This window comes from Bombina bombina, chromosome 5, assembly GCF_027579735.1.
Source record: "Bombina bombina isolate aBomBom1 chromosome 5, aBomBom1.pri, whole genome shotgun sequence".
NCBI classification, from domain to species: Eukaryota; Metazoa; Chordata; class Amphibia; order Anura; family Bombinatoridae; genus Bombina; species Bombina bombina.
In genome coordinates, this window is record NC_069503.1 from 751,486,565 (window position 1) to 751,512,369 (window position 25,805).

Here is a 25,805-nt window from a genome sequence, read left to right on the forward strand (position 1 = left end):
GGCAGCAACCAGGTGAGGAGTACAAAGACAAGTGTGTCTTGCCTACAGTCAAGCATGGTGGTGGAAGTGTCATGGTCTGGGCCTGCATGAGTGCTGCCGGCACTGGGGAGCTACAGTTCATTGAGGGAACTATGAATGCCAACATGTACTGTGACATACTGAAGCAGAGCATGATTCCCTCCCTTCGGAGACTGGGACGCAGGGCAGTATTCCAACATAATGACCCCAAACACACCTCTAAGACGACCAATGCCTTGCTAAAGAAGCTGAGGGTAAAGGTGATGGACTGGCCAAGCATGTCTCCAGACCTTAACCCTATTGAGCATCTGTGGGGCATCCTCAAACGGAAGATTACTTTACATTGTAGCAAAGTGTCATTTCTTCAGTGTTGTCACATGTAAAGATATAATAAAATATAATACCCAAATTTGAGATCCAAACATATTCTGAAATCCAAACTTTTTAATTAATATTAAAAAAATAAAATGGTCAAATATTACATACACCACCTGTATGTCACAATCTTCTCTGCTTGTGTCTTCGGTTTGGTTTTTGTGTTCTAAAATGTGAATAATAATCTGTATTTATTAAAACAACAAATTTTACATTTCTGATTACAGTACTGTCCAATCTTTCTGAAAGTACTATGAATACAAAAGTATTAAAAATTATATATAGCTACCCTTGACTTACATGTATAGGCTGTATAATGACATTTAAAAGGATATGAAACCCATTTTTTTTTTTTCTTTCATGGCATAGAGCATGCAATTTTAAGCAACTTTCTAATTTACTCCTATTATCAAATTTTCTTTGTTCTATTATCTTTATTTGAAAAGCTGGAATATTAGCTTAGGAGCTGGCACATTTTTGGTTCAGCACTGGGGTAGCACTTGCTAATTAGTGGCTACATTTATACACTAATCGGCAAGCGCAACCCAGGTTCTGAACCAAAAATGGTCCGGCTCCTAAGCTTACATTGCTTTTTCAAATAAAATTACTAAGATAATGAAGAAAAATAGATAAATGAAAATAGATCCAAAAAAATAAATAGATAATAGGATTAAATTAGAGCATACAATTTTAAGCAACTTTCTATCCGAATCATGAACGTTTAATTTTGACTAGGCTATCCCTTTAAATATTGCCTATGTGACATAATATATTGTGGTTTACACTTGGTCCATCCTATCTCCAAACTGTCCCATTTTACGGATGCAAATATTCCAAACTCCAAACTATTCAGAAATCTAAAAAAAAATATATATATATATAATAAATTCTATAAATTAGTGTGGAGCAAAGTTTTGTTTTTGATTCATGTGTATGTGGTGCATCTAACGTCTGATTTATTTCTTTTATTTTTCCAGTATGGGGCTGAGTTCCGAAGGTTCTCTTTAAATCGATACAAGCCGGGAACATTTGAAGATTTTCATAACCTTCTTCTTCACATCCACAATATTTCCAATGTGGATGTAATGCTTGGGTATGCAGACGTTCATGGAGACCTCCTTCCCATTAACAATGATGACAATTTCTTCAAAGCTGTTTCTAGTGCAAATCCACTTCTTCGGGTGTTTATACAAAAGCAAGGTAATGTGTTCGCTTTTATCATCAGTCTTTATTCTTTCTGACAAACCTTAGTTAAAGGGACATGAAGCCTAACTTTTTTCTTTCATTATTCAGATAGATTATTATTATTATCGGTTATTTGTAGAGCGCCAACAGATTCCGCAGCGCTATAAACAAAGGGGGAGTACAACAAAATAATTATAGGGATCAAATGGGTAGATGGCCCTGCCAAGAGTTGCACTGTTGTAGTCAGCTCTTAAGAAGGTGATCTACAAACAGCTGGACTTTTAGGCTTACATGCTAAGGGGGTTCAGGGGATAGCAATGGAGGAGAGGAACTGGTATTAGGAAAGGTTAGTGTAGGTTGTATACATCCCTGAACAGTAGAGTCTTTAGGGAGCACTTGAAGCTTTTAAAACTAGAAGAGTCTTGTGGAGCGAGGCAGAGAGTTCCACAAGATGGGAGCCAGTCTGGAGAAGTCCTGTAAACGGGAGTGTGATGAGGTGACAAGAGAGTAGGAGGTCATGAGCAGAGCGAAGGGGACGGGAGGGAGAGTATCTGGAGACAAGGTCTGAGATGTAGGGGGGAGCAGTGCAGTTGAGGGCTTTGTATGTCAGAATGAGAATTTTGTGTTTGATCCTAGAGGCAAGAGGAAGCCAGTGAAGGGATTGGCAGAGAGGTGTAGCAGATGAAGAGCGACGTGTAAGGAAGATGAGTCTGGCAGAGGCATTCATTATGGATTGTAAAGGAGCTAGGCGGCAGGTGGGGAGACCAGAGAGGACAGAGTTGCAGTAATCAAGGCGGGAAAGAATGAGAGAGAGTGGATTCAAATCTTAGTTGTGTCTTGTGTAAGGAAGTGTATAGTTTTAGAGATGTTTTTAAGGTGGAAGTGGCAGGCTTTAGCCAAGGACTGAATGTGAGGAGTGAAAGAAAGATCTGAGTCAAATATGACCCCGAGACATCGGGCGTGCTGGGTAGGGGTAATGATGGAGTTGTCTACAGTTATAGAGAGATTGGGGGTGGAGAGTTTTGAGGAAGGGGGGAAAATAAGGAGCTCAGTTTTGGAGAGATTTAGCTTGAGGTAGTGAGAGGACATCCAGTTAGAGATGTGAGAAAGACAGTTAGTGACATGGGTTAGCAAGGAAGGAGATAGGTCTGGTGCAGAGAAGTAGATTTGGGTGTCGTCGGCATACAAATGATATTGTAAACCGTGGGACTTTATTAGGGAACCTAGTGATGACGTGTAGATTGAGAAGAGAAGGGGACCGAGGACAGAGCCTTGCGGTACTCCGACAGAAAGTGGTGACGGGGCAGAGGAGGCCCCAGGGAAGGCTATACTAAAGGTACGGTTTGACAGGTAGGAAGAGAGCCACGGGAGGGCTGTGTCACAGATGCCGAAGGATTGGAGGGTTTGGAGCAAAAGAGGCTGGTCAACAGTGTCAAAGGCTGCGGTCAGATCAAGGAGGATAAGCAGAGAGAAGTGGCCTTTTGATTTTGCTGTAAGTAGGTCGTTGGTAACCTTAACAATTGCTGTCTCTGTGGAGTGATGGGGAAGAAATCCAGATTGCAGTGGGTCAAGGAGGGAGTTTATTGTAAGTAAATGGGATAGGCGTGCATAAACCAGTTTTTCGAGAAGCTTTGATGCAAGAGGGAGGAGGGAAATAGGGCGGTAGTTGGATGGGGAGGTAGGATCAAGGGAAGGTTTTTTGAGGATGGGTGTGACCAGTGCATGTTTCAGCGATGAGGGAAATATACCAGTGCTGAGGGAGAGGTTGAAAGTGTGTGTGAGTATAGGGGTGAGGGTATCAGAGAGGGAGGGGAGTAGCTGTGAGGGGATAGGGTCAAGGGGACAGGTAGCGAAGTGAGAGCGCAGTATAAGTGCCGAGACTTCTTCCTCAGTGACAGGGGAGAATGAGCTAAGTTTAAGGTTATGTGGGTTGTGGTTGAATGAGAGCATTTGAGGGGGTGAGAGAAAGGAATTGTTGAGAGCTGATTTAATTTCTGATGGAGTCGATTTTGTTATTGAAGTGGCTGGCAAAGTCTTGAGCTGACAGAGAAGTTGTATTAGGAGGTGGGGGAGGGCGGAGAAGGGTATTGAAAGTGGAGAACAAACGTTTTGGGTTTGAAGAAAGATTAGAGATAAGAGTAGAGAAGTAATGTTGCTTATGGAAATTTAATGGCAGAATAGTAGAAGTTCAAGATAAATTTGTAATGTTGAAAATCAGCTGAATTCCTAGATTTTCTCCAGTGCCGCTCAGCAGTACGGGGACATCTGCGTAGGTATCGTGTCAGAGGAGTATGCCAGGGCTGAGGATGAGCGTTTGATTTCCGAGCTATGGTAAGAGGGGCGAGATTGTCAAGGACGGAGGTAAGGGTGGAGTTATAGTGGCAGATTGGTCAGGGCAGGAAAAGTAGGAGAAGGATGAGAGGAGAGGTTTGAGGGAATTAGAAAGCTGTTGTTGATCTAATGACATAATGCTTCTGTGAAGTTTGGTGTGAGGAGCAGAAGGAGGGAGAGTTGTAGGGAGGGATGATATGTTACAAGTAAGGAGATGGTGGTCAGAAAGAGGAAAGGGTGAGTTTGTGAAATTTGAGAGAGTGCATTGATAGCTAAAGATCAGGTCAAGGGAGTGATCATCTTTGTGAGTGGAAGAATCAGTCCATTGTGACAAACCGAAAGAGGAAGTGAGATGCAGAAGTTGTTTTGCAGAGGAGGTAGTGGGATTGTTGAGGGATGTTGAAGTCACCAAGAATGAGGGAAGAGGTGTCTGAGGAAAGGAAATTAGGTAGCCAGGCAGCCAAGTGATCTAGAAATTGAGTTGAGGAGTCAGAGGGTCGGTATATGAATTGCAACACGTATAGAAAGAGGAGAGAATAAGCGAATCATGTGGGTTTCAAATGAGGAAAATGTGAGGGAAGAGATGGGATGTATTTGTTGAAAGGTGCAACGAAAGGAAAGTAAAATACCTACACCACCTCCATGTCTATTACCAGACCTAGGAGTGTGGCTGAAGTGGAGAACCCTATGTGACAGAGCAGCAGTGGATGCTGTGTCAAGGGGAGAGAGACAGGTTTCTGTTAGGGCCAGAAGGTTGAGGGAGTGGGAGATAGAGGTCATGTATAGAAGTGAGTTTGTTGCAAACAGAGCGAGAGTTCCAGATTGCACAAGTGAAAGGGGTAGTGGCTTTTAAAAAAGAGGAATGTGAGTAAGGTTGTCAGAGTTTTGTTTTTTGAGTCTGGATGTGCACGGCTAGGCTTGGTGACCAGGATTAGGGGAGATGTCACCAGCAGTTAGTAAAAGCAACAGGGAGAGTGACATGAGATGAGATACAGATTTGCAGTAATGAAACTGCTTTTGAGACAAGGTGCAGGGGGGAGAGAGAGTGTTTAGGAATAGGTAGAGTTTGTGAGTACAAAAGTAAGGTGAGTTTAAGAGAGATGGGCTAATGAACAGTGCAGGTGGAGATGGAGAAGGAGTAATTGAATAATGTAGTTTGTTATAGAGACAAAAGGCAGCAAAAAGGAATATGAAGATATTAGGCATTTATACAAAAGAGGGAACCAGTTAAACACATAAGGCACAGTATTACAGTAGCAATTGCATAAGAAAACAGTAAGGTATATCAAACATATTACAAAAGTACCTGCCTTTTTCTTGCCCCTTGCCCAATCCTTGTTCAATTCTTGTATAATTCTATTGCTAAAGCCTCACTTATAAAATGTTCACTTTGAAAATGTGAACATATGTTGTTATAGCAATGCACATCCCAGTGCAATTAATAGAGAATACAATTTTAAAAAGTTTTCTATTTACTTCTAGTATCAAATATGCTTCTTTCTCATTTTGTTCTTTGTTGAAGAGATACCTAGGTAGGTAGTGTGCACATGCCTGAATTTCACCATGACAGGAAATAGTGCTGCCATCTAGTGCTTTTGCTAATGTATAACATTATTGCAAAACTGCTGCCATATAGTTCTGCAGGCATGTGCACGCTCCTGAGCTTACATCACTGATTTTCAACAAAGGATATCAAGAAAATTAGTTTAAAATTGTATGTTCTATCTAATTCATGAAAGAAAAAATGTTGGGTTGTAGGTCCCTTTAACATATAAATGTGAAATTGATACATTTATTTATGTGTGTCCGTTTTTAATGCATAATATATAACGCACAAGATGTCTGACTTAGTTTTGTTATGCATAGTAGTATAGTCATGAGCAGCTGCAGTAATCCCATCCATCCACTCATAACGATGCATTGCTAGCTTATTCAGTGGGAAGTATTTACAAAGCACTTGCATCACATTTCTGCATGTTTATTAAGTATCAACCATTTCTTCTCAAGGAAATTACACTTTTCATCTCGGTTTTTGTTTTTTAATTTCTTTGTATAGTTGCAAGTTCAATTATCAATTGCAAAATCCTCCATACAGGAAACCTGCAAATCCAAATGAGTCTGACAACATAAAGAGGGAACGACGTAGAAAATCTTTTTGACATAAAATCTGCAGCTTATTTGTTTTTATTTGTGTCTTTTTTTTATTTATAATTTGAAGAACGGGCCCTCTGAATAACAAGGCCAAATTAATTCATTGACTTTGACATTGTTACATAGAAGACAGGTAGTTAGCTGGAAACTGCAGGGGCCATTTACCTTTGAAGCATATTTTACCTATATAAGAATAGTTTATAATCTAAATGTGTTTGTTGGAAAGGTGAAACTTATTGTGGTAAAGTAATTGCTATATACAATGTTGACAGTAGCGTGTTAATAATTTGAAAGCACTACAGCCTGTAACTTGTGATTATTTCACATATATGTGTGTGTATGTATACATTATTTCCCCAGCTTCTAAAAACAATCACACAAAAATGTTTAAAGGGACATTTATTGTCAAAAAATGAAATGCTTTGCAGGGTTAAACACATAGCATTAAAAGGTCACTAGTCCTAAAATGACATGCTCTCACAAATGAGAGCATGTCATTTTTTGATTGTAATGACCCTTTTATAGAATAATGTATTCAAACCAAAGATTAGCATGAGAATGACATACAAATGTATTTTTTTTTATTATGTTAGTTTAAATATGGAAAAAGGAGTGTAAAGTTATTGGCCCCGTTTATGAAATGCAGGGTGGACAAGGTTCTCTTCCGGGAACATTAACAGAAAGCAAGCAGTATCATTGGCCGCACCCCCTGCTGTCTTGCAAAAAATCGCATAAGAGCAGGACTTTTCCTACATCCTGATTCGGATGACTTAACGCTGACATCCTTGAGATGATGGATAGTTTAAGTAGCATAAAAAGATCCCATAGTGTCCATAAGGCATTGGGTGCCACCATGTTGTTTCCTGGGATTCGTTCTATGCTGCGACCAATTAGCCACAGTTTTATAAATGGTTCATTAACCTTGCCACTTCCTAATTCACCACTTTTTATAAAACCCATAGTTTTGGAAATTAATTATTATAATAATCCTATTCTCTGTAATATTCTAAAATATAATTTGATATTTTGACTTATTATATTTTTGCCCACTGTTTTGAACTGTTTATAATTTGTTGATATTGTTCTTTTAGAAATTAGTTTCTCATAAATCGTTGCTGCTTTTATCTCCTATTTTGTCAGTCCTAGAAAGCTATCCCACCCTTTTCCTACTGAGTAGTCTGCAGGGTGGAAAAAAGTTGCCAATTATATATGTATTTCTATTTTTAACAGAAAACTGTCATGACATTAGTTGCCCGTTTTTCTAATTGCATCTATTATTAGTGCATATTACACAGCTCAAGATTTTCCTCATGGGAAAATTTATTTAATTTACTTTCTATTTTTGACTTACTATTTTTATAGCCTTATCATTACGCAAACTCCTTTCAAAATGAGTTGTTTAGGGCTGTCAAATGACACTGTGTGACACGCTGTTGGGGATCTTTTCTCCAGGTCGCTGTGGATAAGCATTTTCACACCTATGAAAGGAAGGTCAGTAATGAAATAATGTAAATCTCCTGTATCATTCCAAAAATTGACATTGCATTAGTCGATTACTTGGGTGTTGTCTATAAAGGCTGGACTTCTGACACTTTTTATAAGCAGTAACACACATTTAACTTGTATTATAGCTGCAATTTATTTCCATTCTGACTACTTTTCTATCAGAAACGTAGGCTTGTTTCATTCTTGGAATAGTCTTGGTGATCTGATCACAAAGCAGCAATGCTACAATCTATTTAAAAATCGGATTCCTCTGCCTATACATAAGTGCCCAGAGGCAGAACCTTTTTTCACTTTCTGCGATGAGATTTTTTTTTAGTGAAAGTTTTTCTGCAGGTCATTTTAAGTAAAATTCAATTTTAAGTTAGGAAGTTACACTAAAGCACCAGTTCAATTGCAATGTGTTGGTTAACTAAAGAATAAAACCATTATTAACGTTTTATAATATAGTGCAGTAGTTGAAAATTGCATTGCAAATTAGCTGCAGACAAAAAAATGAAACTGTCAAATTTCTCTTGAATAAATTTGTTTCCTTTTCTCTTGGTATAACATAGAAATGTAGTAATAAAAAAGGTGCAATGCTCATAAGAACGTCTTACATTAAGAACAAACAGCTTTGCAGACTGGGAAAGGCTAGGGGAGGGTTTGAAAAAAGAGCCGGTAAATAATCAATGCACTGCTGCTTTGCAGCGCTACTGCATATATGACTGTTAACTTCAAACAGCACTTTGCTTTGGATGCACTGTGTTAAGGAAAACTTGCACAGTGCAACCAGAGCACAGCCCTGTTTGAAGAGAACTGTCTAATGTGGAGCAGAGCTGCGAAGTTAAAGCGGTAACAGTACTTGCATGGGTTCTGATCTTTCTGCAGACATACTGCATTTTCTGCGTTGTCATCTCAGATCACTGTATGTTCTGCCTTGGGGCATAAGTGCAGCAATCAATAGTGCCAATATATTGAAAAAGGCTTTGCCAAATAATTGCTGTGCCTGGGCTTGTCTAACTGAGGTTGTTTTTCATCTGCTCATTTGTCTGTTATCCTGTGATCTCTTGCAATGTGTTGCTCAAGAAGCTGGCTGCCTATTACCAACAGCTGGATAGGAAGACTCCATGTGGTGCAGCAGGCAGGATTCCAACATGCTAGGCGTACTCTGGTCTGCAAGACCATGTGATATAGAAGAATATATTCTATTTCTGCTAAGCAATGTTATAATTTTTAGCCTGAATGTTGGCTTCTTATCTTGCTATGATGCATGTGAATTTATTTATGGCACTTTTTTTTACAACTAAACGTCTGACTTCTAGTTAAGCAATTTCATGTGAGCCTTTTTTAAAAGAAAATTGAATGAAATTCTGCAGTATCCAGTTATTATGACTTGAGTTTTTTACTTTAAATATTACTACTTTTACTTCTGTTATCACTGTTATCAAATGTACTACATTCTAAAGGTATCTTTTGTCTGAAAAGCATACCTAGGTAGGCTCAGGAGCAGCATCATGCCACTATAAGCTAGGATGGGATTGGTGGCCACCCACATCTGCCTTTTGTCATTGGCTCACCAGAGGTGTTCAACTAGATCCTAGTAGTGCATTTCTGCTGTGGAGGTGACTTTAACCTCTTCGCTACCAGGACTTTTTAGCATTTTATTTGTTTTTGTAGTGTAGATATCCTTCCTTACCCTCCCACCTCCTCGCCCCCCCCCCCAAACAGCTCTCTAACTGTCCACCCTCTCATTTTATCTCTCCATGTTTGTCACTGGCAGCCAGTCTGTCAGTAACAAATTACTTTTTCTTTATTTTTTTAATTGATTATATATATATATATTTTTTTGTAGTGTAGGGTTCCTCTCCCCCTCCAAACGATCAATATTTTTTGTAGTGTAGGGACCCACCTACCCCTCCAACCCATATTTTTCTGTAGCATAGGGCCCTATCACTCCCTCTCCCTTCATACCCCTTTTTTTTGTCGGTGTAGGGACGCCGCCCTCCCCTCCCCCCTCCTGTACTGGGCCGCCCACCCGCCTGCTTCCCTCCTACCGGCACCAACGGAAGATAGTTACAGACAGTATAACTGTCTGTAACGATTGTGCGATCTGGCTTAATATAGTAAGAGAGCACAATCGGCTCTTCCTTACCATATGAAGGTAGATGCCTTCTGTCCCCTAGTTGCGGCTTCCGCTGTCTTTAGCTGACAGTGGAAAACGCAACATGAGTCTCTGTGCTTGATGTAGGTACTATGTCAACACAGTACGCTGGGCAAAGTATTGTGTGACATAGTACCTACATCCATTTGGCGCACGTGGTTAACTAACTATATGTTTAACCCCTTTGCAAGGGTAAAAGACCTAGTTATTTGCAAGTAACAGAGCAATAATAAAATGCTCTCAAAACATTTATTTAATTTTGTTGGTGTTTTTTTTATTAATCCCTGTTTCATTGCCTGCCATTGCCAATAAAATGGTTAAACTTAAAGGGACACTGAACCAAAAAAAAATATTTTGTGATTCAGATAGAGCATGCAATTTTAAGCAACTTTCTAATTTACTCCTATTAGCAAATGTTCTTCATTCTCTTGGTATCTTTATTTGAAAAGCAAGAATGTAAGTCTAGATGCCAGCCCATTTTTGGTGAACAACCTGGGTTGTTCTTGCTGATTGGTGGATAAATTCATCCACCAATAAACAAGTGCTGTCCAGGCTTCTGGACTTTCTTTTTCAAATAAAGGTAGCAAGAGAACAAAGAAATTGATAATAGGAGTAAATTAGAAAGTTGCTTAAAATTGCATGCTCTATCCGAATCACAAAAGAAAAAAATTGGGTTCAGTATCCCTTTAAATGTAATGGAAAAGTGTCAAAATGCCTCTAGATAAATACCCTGGGGTGTCAAGTTTCTATAAATATGTACTTAGTGGTTTTGGTTTGGATGGCTGCTATTAAATATACAGTTCAAGCATAGCAAATTTTGCTAACTTTTAGCAATAAACCAATAATTCCTTCCTTGTAGAATTTGGCCTATATTTACTATAAATTACTTGGAAACCTAGACATATGGAGTATTCCTAATATCAGGATAAAATAATCTATTTGTATATTTCTTTAGATTTAGTAGTTGTGCATTAAATTCCTGTTTTTATTGTGTTTTTTTATATACCCATATAGGATATCACAATAAAGTCCTGTTTGTCTGTTAAAATATAGTACAGGTATAAAACCCTTTATACAAACTGCTTTTGAAATGGTTTAGATTTTGGAATATTTGCATCTGTAAAATGGGACAGTATGGAGAGTGGATGGGACCAAGGGCCCCATATATTAACTGGCTTACGGACAGCTTCTCAACTTGAGAAGCTGTCCGTATACCTTTGCTGGATACGGGTAGTGGATCTGTTCATCCGCTGGCCCGTGTGCATCATTACACACTCCGAAGAGTGTGTAATTCCTGCCCTCTTCACTCGCACGACCATCAGTCACCCAGAGCGAGCGAGCTCTCTTTGATCTCTCTTCGCCACCTCAGAGGTAGTGAATAGTGTAAGCAGCTGTCTAATGGAGCCCCAAGTGTAAACAAAATGATCTTATGTCGTTTAGGCAATACTTATGTCATTATACAGCTTATACATGCAACCTAAAGATGTTTTTATGCAATTTTTAATACTTTTGCCTATGTAGTACCCTCAGAAAGATAATATAGTATTGGATTATTAGACAGGTAATTAAATAGTATTATTAGACAGGTAATTAAATAGTATTATTAGACAGGTAATTAAATAGTATTATTAGACAGGTAATTAAATAGTATTATTAGACAGGTAATCAAATAGTATTATTAGACAGGCAATTAAATAGTATTATTAGACAGGTAATATTATTTTTAAAATAAATAAATATAGACTAGCATTTGCATTTTAGAACACAAAAAAACACAGTCAGACAAGAGCGTGACTTACAGGCAGGGAAAATAGTAATTTGTTGATAATTTTATTTAAGAGAAATAAAATATTAATTAAAAAGTTTGATTTTGAAATGAAGGATTTGGGCATTTGTACCAGTATATAATATGTATGGGTGCACTTAAAAGAAAAAAAAGTGAGTTTCACATCTCTTTATGATTCAGAGCATGCAATTTTAAGCAACTTTCTAATTTTACTCCTTCACAAAAAAGTTATGCATTCCTAGGTGTTGCCATCCCCTTGAATAGGTTGAATAATAGTCTAATGCACAACTTGCATGCTCCTAAGCAGAATACTGCTGGTGATTGGTGGTTCATGTGAATATCACTTCTGATTGGCAATGATTGCAGCTCCCTAGCAGGATTTTACATATGTTATTACATCTTTTGAGGAGGTTATCTAGGATCACTAATGCAAAACTACATTCTAGCAAATTACAATAGTTTTTTAAGCAATGGTTATGTCTCAGGTTTTATTTCTGTGTTGCTTTTTGTTCTATGTGGCATCAGTAGGGCCTAACACTGTACAATGAACCCTGATTCTCCTACAAGGGCATAACAAAATCATCATTCTCCTCTTTTTCCCTGTTCATACTCGGCTTATGTGAATTTTCCATATTTTGCATTTGGACAACAAGGGTAACTGGAATGAAGGTGAATAAGGTTGTGTGGTTCCCACCAAACAGTTATCAAAAGGAGAGGGAACCAAGAAATATCTGTCATCTGGTGTAATATGTCCTAAATGCTTATTTTCTGTTTTGTCTGGCAAATCTTCTACAATGGTCACAGGTCAAGAAACAGCTTTACCTTTTGCTTCCTTTCTGGTGTTAAAAGCTTTTGTAATTTGACACATTGTTTCATTACTCAAATATTAAAGTGATGGTACATCCTATAAATATATTTCATAACTGAAATCCCCCTTTATTTGTAGCACTGGTAAATCCTTGTGTTTCAAAAACCATAGGACACTGGCTTTCAAACCTGTCCTCGGGCCTCCCCAACAGGCCAGGTTTTCAGGGTTACCTTGGATGAGAGCAGATAAAAACACTAATCAGCTGATTTGTTTCACCTGTGCTCTAGTTCAGATAGCCTCAAAATATCTGCTGGTAGAATAAGGTTGCCAGATGTTCAATATTTAACCATACAGTCCAGTAATGCAGCAATCTATACACTCTCATTTTTGCAAAGATAATATAGCTACCCTAGTGTTTTTCAGTAAACAGTTTTGATTGACTCCTACAAATAAGGAAAGTGGCTCTTTAAAAATAATCGCAGCAAACTAGGTCTGTAAATATTTACAACTTTAATATAATTTTATAAAAACAATACATCTGCATATTATTCTCAGGCTTATCTTTGCTTTTAATGCATTATTATGTGTTAGAGGGCCATAATAATGAGAAAAATATGTGATATAAATGTCTGATAAAATATTATTTAAAAAAAAAGTTAGAAGGGCTCAAAGATGAGGTCTCAGGTGTTAGAAAATAAGGCATGCAAAGGGCTTTAACATGGAGATACATATCTAAATATGTATGTGTTTGTGTGTGTTTTTATATGGGTATGTACATGTATGTGTATATATGTATGTATGTATTCATATGTGTGAATATATGTATATATATATATTGTGTATATGTGTGTGTGTGTGTGTATGTATATATAGTGTGTATGTGTGTGTAGTGTATATATATCCTATTCTTCTATGTGAGAAACATTGGAATGTGAAATATTCATAATTCATGTCGGGTTTAGCACACTTGAAAAAATGCGATCAGATTAGAGCAAGAGTATGGGTTTTATATTTATATTTGTTTTTGTGCTCCATTGAAGTTTACAGGAGAATTACGTTACTCTAAGTTCAACTTTTTGCCATGTTGGGTTTTTGCTCGCAAGCTTTTTTTACTTTCAACTTGTAATTCAAGTGCAACCTGACGTGTGCAAAAAGCCTACATCTAGCAAAGTTAGTGTGAAGTAGGAGCGCAAAATAGCATTCCACTCATAATCTAGCCCATGTTTTCATTATTATGGTCCTTTTAATGTCCCTTTAATTATTTAATGTCTTATTGTGTATTAAGATATATGGATAAAGCCAGAAACGCTCTTCTGACTATTGGATACAATGATCTTTCTGTGGTCTGCTGTGTTATGAATGGGAAGCAGGTCATACCAGGTAAAAGTGAGCTATGCGCTTAATAGATTCCAGTTCAATGAAAAACAAATAGGAACACAGAAAGAAAGGGTAACATTTTTTCTTTCTTTAAATAACAGCACATCATGCACACAGTCTTCATTGGACTTAATAGTATTAGTGTTTTATTCATTACAGCCAGCTTAAAAATAAAAATGTGGTGTTTTTTTCCCCAAAAGACCTAACAGTTAGACAAATAAAATTATATATATATATATATATAACAGGTAGTAGCACACTCCCACTCGCAAAAGTCTCAAGACCAGGGTGCATAAGTCATCAAATACAGCACTAAAAATATGCACTCGCTGGATTTAAAGCACAGCACTCTTTATTAAGTTGTTTTTAGTGCTATGTATGTGTGTGTATGTGTATGTATATATATATATATATATATATATATATATATATATATATATATATATATTCTATACAAGCTATAGATGCTACAATTTTGTCTGGTTCTCATCTTCTAAAGTAAACAAACATTTCATGCCTTATGTTACAGTTTTCATTGATATGCAAGTTTCATGTAAGCACTGCAGAAACATTTTTGACAATATCCTTTTAACAGCTCTTATTGTTCCCCTTGACTCCCTACAATGTGTTAAATAAAGTTATAATTCTCGTCATCGTAACCCATTTTAATGCTAATAGAGGCACCATTGTCTGAGCTAAAACTCCTCTAAACAATGAGCTCAAATAGTGCGTTTAATTTATTTAAAATACAAAACTCTGCTTTGATTAAAAAAATGCTAACGTTAGTATGTTCACCGTAAGCACCTTTGTTTACAAATAGAAATGCTACATTTAGTATCCACATTGTAACTGTTGGTATTTATCCTCAGAATTGTTCTATTTCTACAGACCTGGAAGGTTGTGACCTTTTTAGTTCAGTTCCTCTGATAGTAATCTTGTGCAGGCTCCCCTGCTGACCGAGGGTCACTAGTGTGCATGCTTGCACTAATTAATACGTCTGTTTCCAGGCTCTCCCTACATGCATATGTCATTACAACCCACTGTACGAAGAATAGAGACTCATATGCAGTTCTGCTGCATTATATAATGCTCTATAAGTCTATCAGTGTTTGCGGTGGATTGTATTACAGTTTCAAAATAGATCTAAACTAGCTCCGATCTATGCACCCTCCAAGAGAGAGACTCCTGATTAAATCGTGATAAAAATGTTATTTTTGCTTCAAGTATCTTCAGAAAATGCAGTTTTTGTGACTTGATTTAACTTGGAATTGTTATGTACATTACAGTCAAGCACTAATGTGATTAATACAATTGCAGTTATTTTACCTCCCTTAAAGGGACAGTAAATAACTTGTAATTACAATATACTTCTGTTGTCTTGCTATAGAATATCAGCCAAGTCTAAACATTTTTAAATTTGTTTGCATTTTTAAATTGCAGCATTTGTTTCAGAATAGACAAACTTCAACCATCATTTTGGCTAATTTGGAGGAGCCAATCCAGGCTTTAGTTCACAGACAGCAATGCTAGTCATGGTTATATTGCTAGTACAAAGTGAATTATTTTGTAGTTATCTGTTAAAGCCAAAAACTGCAAAATATGTAGCAGTGTCCACTGTGAGAAGTCTACAGGGGGCTTTTCCAGGTCTGAAATTTAAAGAAGCCACAATTTTTAAAACTAAATTTATATGGAAAGGGGGCAAACTAAATTCATGAAAGTATATTGCAAATTTGTTTTACTATACATAACTCAATATTTAATATTAAAATCTCAAGGTGTTTACTGTCTCTTTAAAGGGACATTAAATATTTATTGCTTCCCGAGAGAAGCCAAAAAGTGAAATCAGCAATCTAGGTTTCAAAGTGCTGCATACTGCCTGACCACTATTTGATAACAGAAATGAGCTTTTTAGCCTATAGTGAGTGTTGGACAAAGCACAATTTTTACACAGAATAAAGAGTTGTAGAATGTCCTTTTAACTTCACTTAGCAGGGGTTAACAAATCTTTTTAAAAATGTAGGCGCCAGTAAGAATATTTAAGAGCCAGACAGTTGTATTTGTACATAGATGTATGGAGGATAACATCACAAATATAGGAGTCAGGGGAAAAAATATGAGTTTTGAAGTGGGTGGGTATTAGAATATCACAGCTAGATTAAAAAGTAAATTACAGCTCATCTTTATTAGAAGTGATCAATAAAAGTCCCTGTAAAATATTTCTTAGATTCTGGACTTGATTGTATAACATGTAAAGTTTACCTTCGCTATAAGGAAAGTGATAACTCTGTGCTGTATTCTTTATTTACTTATGGATTCAGTTTGGGGAAACTGAAAAACTTGCTGTATACACTGTAAATGTTCTTTATTTCTTATATACATGTATTCAGAGCGTTTCCTGTAGGTGTGTGTTTTTTGTTTTTAAATTGAGATGTGTTTCTTTTCCTTGAGCAAAGCCACATTTTTTTTCTTTAAAGGCACAGTACACTGTAAAATTGTTTTTATATGATTGTATTTTCAATGACTTGTTATACCAGCTGCAGAGTATAAAATTTGAGAAATTGCATTTTTCGGTTTATTCTGTACTAGTCGATAAGCCTGCCCAGAGGGCAGTCTAATTATTTTTTAAACTACAGATGTAGAAACAACGTATTTTGTAACTCTTCTTTTATATAAAATTTTTAGCTACAGGTGTAGCAATACTATAATTTTAATGGACTTCTATCTTAAATATATCAAAACTATTTTCTATATAATAAACTACAGATATAGCCACACTCTAATTAGACAAACTACTGTCCTAAATAAATACAAAGTTTCTTCTCTTTAAATTATATCTACCATAAGTATATTTCTTTATATACATAACCCCTAAACCGCAAAACCCCTACATTGCAATAAACCTATTTACCCTATAAACCCCTACATTGCAATAAACCTATTTACCCTATTAACCCTTTAAACCGCCAAAACCCACAACGCAAATAACTATTTAAATAACTAAGTACAGTACCCTAACCTAACACCCCATTAAATAAACCCATATTACCTAAACTAATACATTCTAAAGTAAAAAAAAAGTTTACAAAAAATAAAAAAGCTAACATTACAGAAAATAAAAAAATCAAATTACCAAATTTATCAAAATTTAAACCCAATCCCTATGAAAATAAGACCCCCCAAAATAAAAACACCCCCTCTTCTAAGAATAAACTACCAGTAGCCCTTAAAAGGTCTTTTTGCAGGGCATTGCCCCAAGATAATCCGCTCTTTTCAAGAAAATACACAAAGCCCCCCCTAACAGTAAACCCCCCCCAAATAAAATAACCTAACACTAAAAAACCTAAACTACCCATTGCCCTGAAAAGGGCATTTGTTTGGACATTGCCCTTAAAAGGGCATTTAGCTCTTTTTCTGCCCATCCCTAATCTAAATAAAACAACCCCCCCCAATAACCCTTAGAAAATCCTAAATCTAACCCCCAGGTTGGTACTCACGGTTCCTGAAGTTCGGCTGAGAAGGTCCTGTTCCAGGTGGTGAAGTCTTCTTCCAAGCGCATATGTTGTGTGAGAGGTTTTTGGTGCGCAAATCTTCCCCTGCATAAACACTACTCTGTTCCCAAAATGTACAGGGTAGAAAGGATATAATGATAGAAAAATGTGTAAATGAGCATAAACGGCAACGGGGTGATTACAAGTATATTAACATACTATGTATGGATTTGGGTTGAAATCTCCCTATATACCTTTAAAGAGATGTCTCTAAGATAATATATTGGTATCTATACAAAAATGCAAAGGTATAATTGCGGTGAGAAAAAAGATTTTTATTTTTATCAGACTTTGCAAGGTCCTGCGTTTCTATGACTGGAGTCAGGCTAGATAACAAAACTATATATTATTACCTGGGTGTGATATGCTAACAAGGTATATCTGTACCAATCGATATACGTTTTTCTTACTCTGTGTATAAACTTATGCGTTTATTCTACTTAAAGTGCATACTTGGCATTGTGGGCTATTGTTAAAAAGGTAAAAAATACACAATAACAAAAAACTAAATTAATACAATTTATTGCACATATCCTCTAATGGTATATAAAAATTTTTATATACCATTAGAGGATATGTGCAAAAAATTGTATTAATAGTTTATTTGTAGTTTATTTGCAGTTTAGGAGTTAATACTTCGTGTAGGATTTTTTTTTTTTTGTTATTTCGTGCAGGCGGTGTTTTTTTTTTTTTTTTTTTTTTTTTTTAATACTTGATGCAGACGGTTAGTTTTTTAAAAAAATACTTTAATGTGGGCGATTAGGTATTGCTTTTGTAATGCTGTTTGCCTTCTCTGCATACACTGGGATGCAGCTTACGCTGCATCCCAGTGGATTCCGAATCGGAATTCACCTGGATTCTGGATTAGGTGTTGCTTTTGTAATGCTGTTTGCCTTCGCAAACAGCTGCATCAAGGTGAATTCTTTTGTCCTCGTGCTGCCAACATTCCATTGAGGATGCGTGCGCAACTGCCGGCGGCGACGGACATTACAATTATAGTATAGATATGAAGTAGCTGGTTTTGTGCTTTGAAACCACAGCCTATTACAATGGGTTGAACTTCAGGTAATATCAGATCTCATTATGTTATCACTTTTTTGTACACAGACTTGCTTCCTTATCTTATATTTGTCTAGAGAACAATGGAAAATTATCATTTTATTACTTAACTAACTACCAATAAGAAAGCATAACCCAAGTTTTCAACCAAAAATGGGCCGGCTCCTATGCTTTACATTCCTGCTTTTAAAATAAAGATAGAAAGAGAACAAAGAAAAATGGTAATAGGAGTAATTAATAAAGTTGCTTAAAATTGCATGCTCTATCTGAATAATAAAGGAAACAATTGGGTTTAGTATCCCTTTAAGCAAAAGCAATATTCTGAGCCCCACTCCTTCATATTTCAAATTTTCTCTAACTTTGAAATACAAAATAGCAGATAATTTAATAAGGGGAAAAAAGGAGTCCAATTTGGAGGGTATTAATTCGGGCTTAAAAATTTTTGTTGTTGTCCAAGATATATCACAATAGTAACACCCATTCAACTTCTTAAAAGACCCTTTTTTTAATAAGACCATTTTAATGAAACATTTGAATTTAAATGACCTTAGGGGTTTTTTGTTTTGCTGTTTGTTTTTTTTAGTTTTTTTTCTTTTATGAAGTATATTTGGACAATGTATAAGCAAAAACACAGAAGGAAAATGTCGATAGATTTTAAAGCCTTGTATAAATAAATATACATCCCAGCGTAAAATAAATAAATCCAAACCCAATGTGGCTCAATAAAAACGTGTTGTGAGAAATTAGAAATAAACATAGGAACTTAGTGCTGATTCATCATACTCTTGTACAGTATATTGGAACTCCAAAAGAATAATCAGATTGCAATTATTGATTTTTTTAAAAAAAATGTTTCTATAGTTTTATTTAAGTATATAAACATCTATTAGAATGAAAATACTGCAGTACTAAAATCTAAAAATGACTAACAGGCAAGGCTAATGTGTATAAGAAACAAAATTAGCACCAGAGAGAGAGACGATGAAACAAGATCGATCTTCCAATCCCATTTCAATAGCTTAGTTCAGTCTAGATATTATGAGAAAGAGACCCGCTAATACCAGGTTCAGATGTATTCCATCAAATTGGTTAATGCCTCTGTAATAGCCAAATCTATACCCTTCATTTTTGAAGAATCATTCTCCTCAGGCACGTTACCTCAGTCAGGACTTGCATAAAAGTGATGTGGTGCCACTGTTTACAGTGGGAAGCAGAGATCATTCTGGAAGCTAAAGACAAGTAAATCTGACTCTCTGGTCATATGAAAGCTACTCAAGGGTTTTTTAATGTAATATATTCAAGAGCGTATTCAAGATGCCATAACCTTCTCAGACAAGCCCATGACTTAGTTCAGTGGCAGCAAGGGTTAAGCACACCACTCTGACCCACTGACACCAGCCTAGACTATTGGAGTGGGATATCCTCAATAACCCCTCCCCACCAATAAATAAATCAATTAGCACAACTCCTATATAAAACACAATATTTTTGTAACTGCCTCTTTGGTAATGTACTTTAGATATTAGACAAAGGAAAAATTTAATACTTGAATATATATATATTTCTTTCATGTAATTAGCAAGAGTCCATGAGCTAGTGACGTATGGGATATACATTCCTACCAGGAGGGGCAAAGTTTCCCAAACCTTAAAATGCCTATAAATACACCCCTCACCACACCCACAAATCAGTTTTACAAACTTTGCCTCCTATGGAGGTGGTGAAGTAAGTTTGTGCTAGATTCTACGTTGATATGCGCTCCGCAGCAGGTTGGAGCCCGGTTTTCCTCTCAGCGTGCAGTGAATGTCAGAGGGATGTGAGGAGAGTATTGCCTATTTGAATGCAATGATCTCCTTCTACGGGGTCTATTTCATAGGTTCTCTGTTATCGGTCGTAGAGATTCATCTCTTACCTCCCTTTTCAGATCGACGATATACTCTTTTATATATATATATATATATATATATATATATATATATATATATATATATATATATATATATATATATATATATATATATATATATATATATATATATATATATATTAAAAGGTGGATACAGCGCCTATATGTCCAATATACTGTTGAGGTATGTGAGGATTAAATGTTGTGACAAAAAGAATAAATACACTAATAAAAGATACAATGATAAAAGAAAATTAAAAAATAATAAACAATAAATAATAATGTTAAAAAATAAAATAAATTAAATAATAGTCCAGCTAAAAATAGCATATGAAATATATAAACTTAGAAGTAGTGTTCATACGAGTCCTAAAAAATGGTATAATTCGTAATGAGTCTCCAGACGTAGTGGTTATACAGTTATAGTTGGTATATAATACCCTTACCAGATATTACCTCAATCGAATGAGGTAAGTATGCCGCACTGGGGGTATATATAGATGATTAGATTTCCTCCTTGTATCCTGCTGTGCCTCTTTGTGGTATTCGTTACCCTCTTGGAGTATGCAGGGATATGTTTCTGATGATGAATTACTCCCTTACACTTCCTGTGGGTTAATGGTTCGCCTCTTGGAGTGCTCTTTCTGTTCTGGTATTAACTTTCTCCAGCGTGAAGATACTAGAGCACTGTTCGAGAATCGCATGCACCAGGGCGCCTGTGGCACCTTACAAACTGCCTGATGCCTTTGTCGTCTGCTAGAGAATATTATTAATGATGCCTTCAGATTGACAAACGTCAACGTTTGTCAATCTGAAGGCATCATTAATAATATTCTCTAGCAGACGACAAAGGCGTCAGGCAGTTTGTAAGGTGCCACAGGCGCCCTGGTGCGTGCGATTCTCGAACAGTGCTCTAGTATCTTCACGCTGGAGAAAGTTAATACCAGAACAGAAAGAGCACTCCAAGAGGCGAACCATTAACCCACAGGAAGTGTAAGGGAGTAATTCATCATCAGAAACATATCCCTGCATACTCCAAGAGGGTAACGAATACCACAAAGAGGCACAGCAGGATACAAGGAGGAAATCTAATCATCTATATATACCCCCAGTGCGGCATACTTACCTCATTCGATTGAGGTAATATCTGGTAAGGGTATTATATACCAACTATAACTGTATAACCACTACGTCTGGAGACTCATTACGAATTATACCATTTTTTAGGACTCGTATGAACACTACTTCTAAGTTTATATATTTCATATGCTATTTTTAGCTGGACTATTATTTAATTTATTTTATTTTTTAACATTATTATTTATTGTTTATTATTTTTTAATTTTCTTTTATCATTGTATCTTTTATTAGTGTATTTATTCTTTTTGTCACAACATTTAATCCTCACATACCTCAACAGTATATTGGACATATAGGCGCTGTATCCACCTTTTAATATATATATTTACTCTTACTGTCTAGGGCCTTTTAACCCTCCCAGTATCTGTCCTATACAGCCGCCACTATCTCCTATTCACTTATTGACCAGCGCCCACTACAGAGTATCACTTTTGTCAACTCAGTTTACTGAGGAGACACATTTTACTTATTCCTTTATATATATATATATATATATATATATATATATATATATATATATATATATATATATATATATATATATATATATATATATATATATATATATATATATATATATATATACCATTACCTCTGCTGATTTTCGTTTCAGTACTGGTTTGGCTTTCTATAACATTTAGATGAGTGTCCTGGGGTAAGTAAGTAAGCTTATTTTCTGTGACACTCTAAGCTATGGTTAGGCACTTTTTTATAAAGTTCTAAATATATGTATTCAAACATTTATTTGCCTTGACTCAGGATGTTCAACATTCCTTATTTTCAGACAGTCAGTTTCATATTTGGGATAATGCATTTGAATCAATCATTTTTTCTTACCTTAAAAAATTTTTTTTTGACTTTTTCCCTGTGGGCTGTTAGGCTCGCGGGGGCTGAAAATGCTTCATTTTATTGCGTCATTCTTGGCGCGGACTTTTTTGGCGCAAATTTTTTTTCTGTTTCCGGCGTCATACGTGTCGCCGGAAGTTGCGTCATTTTTTGATGTTTTTTGCGTCAAAAGTGTCGGCGTTCCGGATGTGGCGTCATTTTTGGCGCCAAAAGCATTTAGGCGCCAAATAATGTGGGCGTCTTATTTGGCGCTAAAAAATATGGGCGTCATTTTTGTCTCCACATTATTTAAGTCTCATTATTTATTGCTTCTGGTTGCTAGAAGCTTGTTCACTGGCATTTTTTTCCCATTCCTGAAACTGTCATTTAAGGAATTTGATCAATTTTGCTTTATATGTTGTTTTTTCTATTACATATTGCAAGATGTTCCACGTTGCAACTGAGTCAGAAGATACTTCAGGAAAATCACTGCCCGGTGCTGGAGCTACCAAGCTAAGTGTATCTGCTATAAACTTTTGGTATCTGTTTCTCCAGCTGTTGTTTGTATTGCATGTCATGACAAACTTATTAATGCAGATAAAATTTCCTTTAGTACTGTTACATTACCTGTTGCTGTTCCGTCAACATCTAATTCTCAGAGTGTTCCTGATAACATAAGAGATTTTATTTTTAAATCCATTAAGAAGGCTATGTCTGTTTTTCTCCTAGTATACATAAAAGTCTTTTAAAACTTCTCTTTTTTCAGATGAATTTTTAAATGAACATCATCATTCTGATACTGATAATGGTTCTTCTGGTTCAGAGGTTTCTGTCTCAGAGGTTGATGCTGATAAATCTTCGTATTTGTTCAAGATGGAATTTATTCGTTCTTTACTTAAAGAAGTATTAATTGCATTAGAAATAGAGGATTCTGGTCCTCTTGATACTAAATCTAAACGTTTAAATAAGGTTTTTAAATCTCCTGTAGTTATTCCAGAAGTGTTTTCTCTCCCTGATACTATTTCTGAAGTAATTTCCAGGGAATGGAATAATTTGGGTAATTCATTTACTCCTTCTAAAACGTTTTAAGCAATTATATCCTGTGCCATCTGACAGATTAGAGTTTTTGGGACAAAATCCCTAAGGTTAATGGGGCTGTCTCTACTCCTGCTATATTTTTAGCGGATGTTGCTGCAGCTTCAACTTTTTGGTTAGAAGCTTTAGCGCAACAAGTAACAGATCATAATTTTATAGCATTATTATTATTCTATAACATGCTAATAATTTTATTTGTGATACCATCTTTTGATATCATTAGAGTTGATGTCAGGTATATGTCTCTAGCTATTTTAGCTAGAAGAGCTTTATGGCTTAAAACTTGGAATGCTGATATGTCTTCTAAGTCTACTTTGCTATCCCTTTCTTTCCAGGGTAATAAATTATTCGGTTCTCAGTTGGATTCTATTATCTCAACTGTTACTGGAGGGAAGGGAACTTTTTTACCAAAGGATAAAAAATCTAAGGTAAATTTAGGTCTAATAATCGTTTTCGTTCCTTTCCTCACAACAAGGAACAAAAGCCTGATCCTTCATCCTCAGGAGCGGTATCAGTTTGGAAACCATTTCCAGTTTGGAATATATCCAAGCCTTATAGAAACCCAAAGCCAGCTCCTAGGTACCCATGAAGGTGCGGCCCTCATTCCAGCTCAGCTGGTATGGGGCAGATTACGTTTTCTTCAAAGAAATTTGGATCAATTCCGTTCACAATCTCTGGTTTCAGAACATTGTTTCAGAAAGGTACAGAATTGGCTTCAAGTTAAGGCCTCCTGCAAAGAGATTTTTTTTCTTTTCCGTGTCCCAATAAACCCAGCAAAGGCTCAGCATTTCTGAAATGTGTTTCAGATCTAGAGTTGGCTGGAGTAATTATGCCAGTTCCAGTTCTGGAACAGGGGCTGGGGTTTTATTCTATCTCTTCATTGTACCAAAGAAGGTCAATTCCTTCAGACCAGTTCCGGATCTATCAATATTGAATCGTTATGCAAGGATACCAACATTCAAGATGGTAACTGTAGGACTATCCTGCCTTTTGTTTAGCAAGGGCATTATATGTCTACAATAGATTTACAGGATGCATATCTGCATATTCCGATTCATCCAGATCACTTTTAGTTTCTGACATTCTCTTTTTAGACAAGCATTACCAGTTTTGTGGCTCTACCGTTTGGCCTAGCATCAGCTCCAAGAATTTTTTCAAAGGTTCTCGGTGCCCTTCTGTCTGTAATCAGAGAACAGGGTTTTGGTATTTCCTTATTTTGGACGATATCTTGGTACTTGCTCAGTCTTCACATTTTCGCAGAATCTCATACAAATCGACTTGTGTTGTTTCTTCAAGATCATGGTTGGAGGATCAATTTACCAAAAAGTTCATTGATTCCTCAGACAAGGGTAACCTTTTTAGGTTTCCAGATAGATTCAGTGTCTATGACTCTGTCTTTGTCAGACAAGAGAAGTCTAACATTGATATCAGCTTGTCAAAACCTTCAGTCACAATCATTCCCTTTGGTAGCATTATGCATGGAAATTTTAGGTCTTATGACTGCCGCATCGGATGCGATCTCCTTTGCTCGTTTTCACATGCGACCTCTTCAGCTCTGTATGCTGAACCAATGGTGCAGGGATTACACAAAGATATCTCAATTAATATCTTTAAACCGATTATACGACACTCTGACGTGGTGGACAGATCACCATCGTTTAGTTCAGGGGGCTTCTTTGTTCTTCCGACCTGGACTATAATCTCAACAGCTGCAAGTGTTACAGGTTGGGGAGCTGTGTGGGGGTCTCTGACGGCACAAGGGGTTTGGGAATCTCAGGAGGTGAGATTACCGATCAATATTTTGGAACCCCGTGCAATTTTCAGAGCTCTTCAGTCTTGGCCTCTTCTGAAGAGAGAGTTGTTCATTTGTTTTCAGATAGACAATGTCACAACTGTGGCATACATCAATCATCAAGGAGGGACTCACAGTCCTCTGGCTATGAAAGAAGTATCTCGAATTTTGGTTTGGGCGGAATCCAGCTCCTGTCTAATCTCTGCGGTTCATATCCCAGGTATAGACAATTGGGAAGCGGATTATTTCAGTCGCCAAACGTTGCATCCGGGCGAATGGTCTCTTCACCCAGAGGTATTTCTTCAGATTGTTCAAATGTGGGAACTCCCAGAAATAGATCTGATGGCTTCTCATCTAAACAAGAAACTTCCCTGGTATCTGTCCAGATCCCGGGATCCTCAGGCGGAGGCAGTGGATGCATTATCACTTCCAAGAGTATTCTCCAAGATTCTAAAGGAATGCTCGTTTGTCCTGCTGGTAGCTCCAGCATGGCCTCACAGGTTTTGGTATGCGGATCTTGTCCGGATGGCCTCTTGCCAGCTGTGGACTCTTCCGTTAAGACCAGACTTTCTGTCGCAAGGTCCTTTCTTCCATCAGGATCTCAAATCCTTAAATTTTAAGGTATGGAGATTGAACGCTTGATTCTTGGTCAAAGAGGTTTCTCTGACTCTGTGATTAATACTATGTGACAGGCTCGTAAATCTGTATCTAGAGAGATATATTATAGAGTCTGGAAGACTTATATTTCTTAGTGTCTTTCTCA

The 25,805-nt window shown here is 36.7% G+C and overlaps 1 protein-coding gene across 1 annotated transcript in view; it reads left to right on the forward strand.

The window, feature by feature from the left end:
• The window catches only part of PARD6G (par-6 family cell polarity regulator gamma), a 277,377-nt gene that overhangs the window by 107,093 nt on the left and 144,479 nt on the right, over positions 1 to 25,805 (forward strand). Inside the window, exon 2 of the mRNA XM_053714818.1 lies at positions 1,371 to 1,593. Coding sequence (XP_053570793.1) covers positions 1,371 to 1,593 — 223 coding nt within the window. The remainder of the gene's footprint in view (positions 1 to 1,370; positions 1,594 to 25,805) is intronic.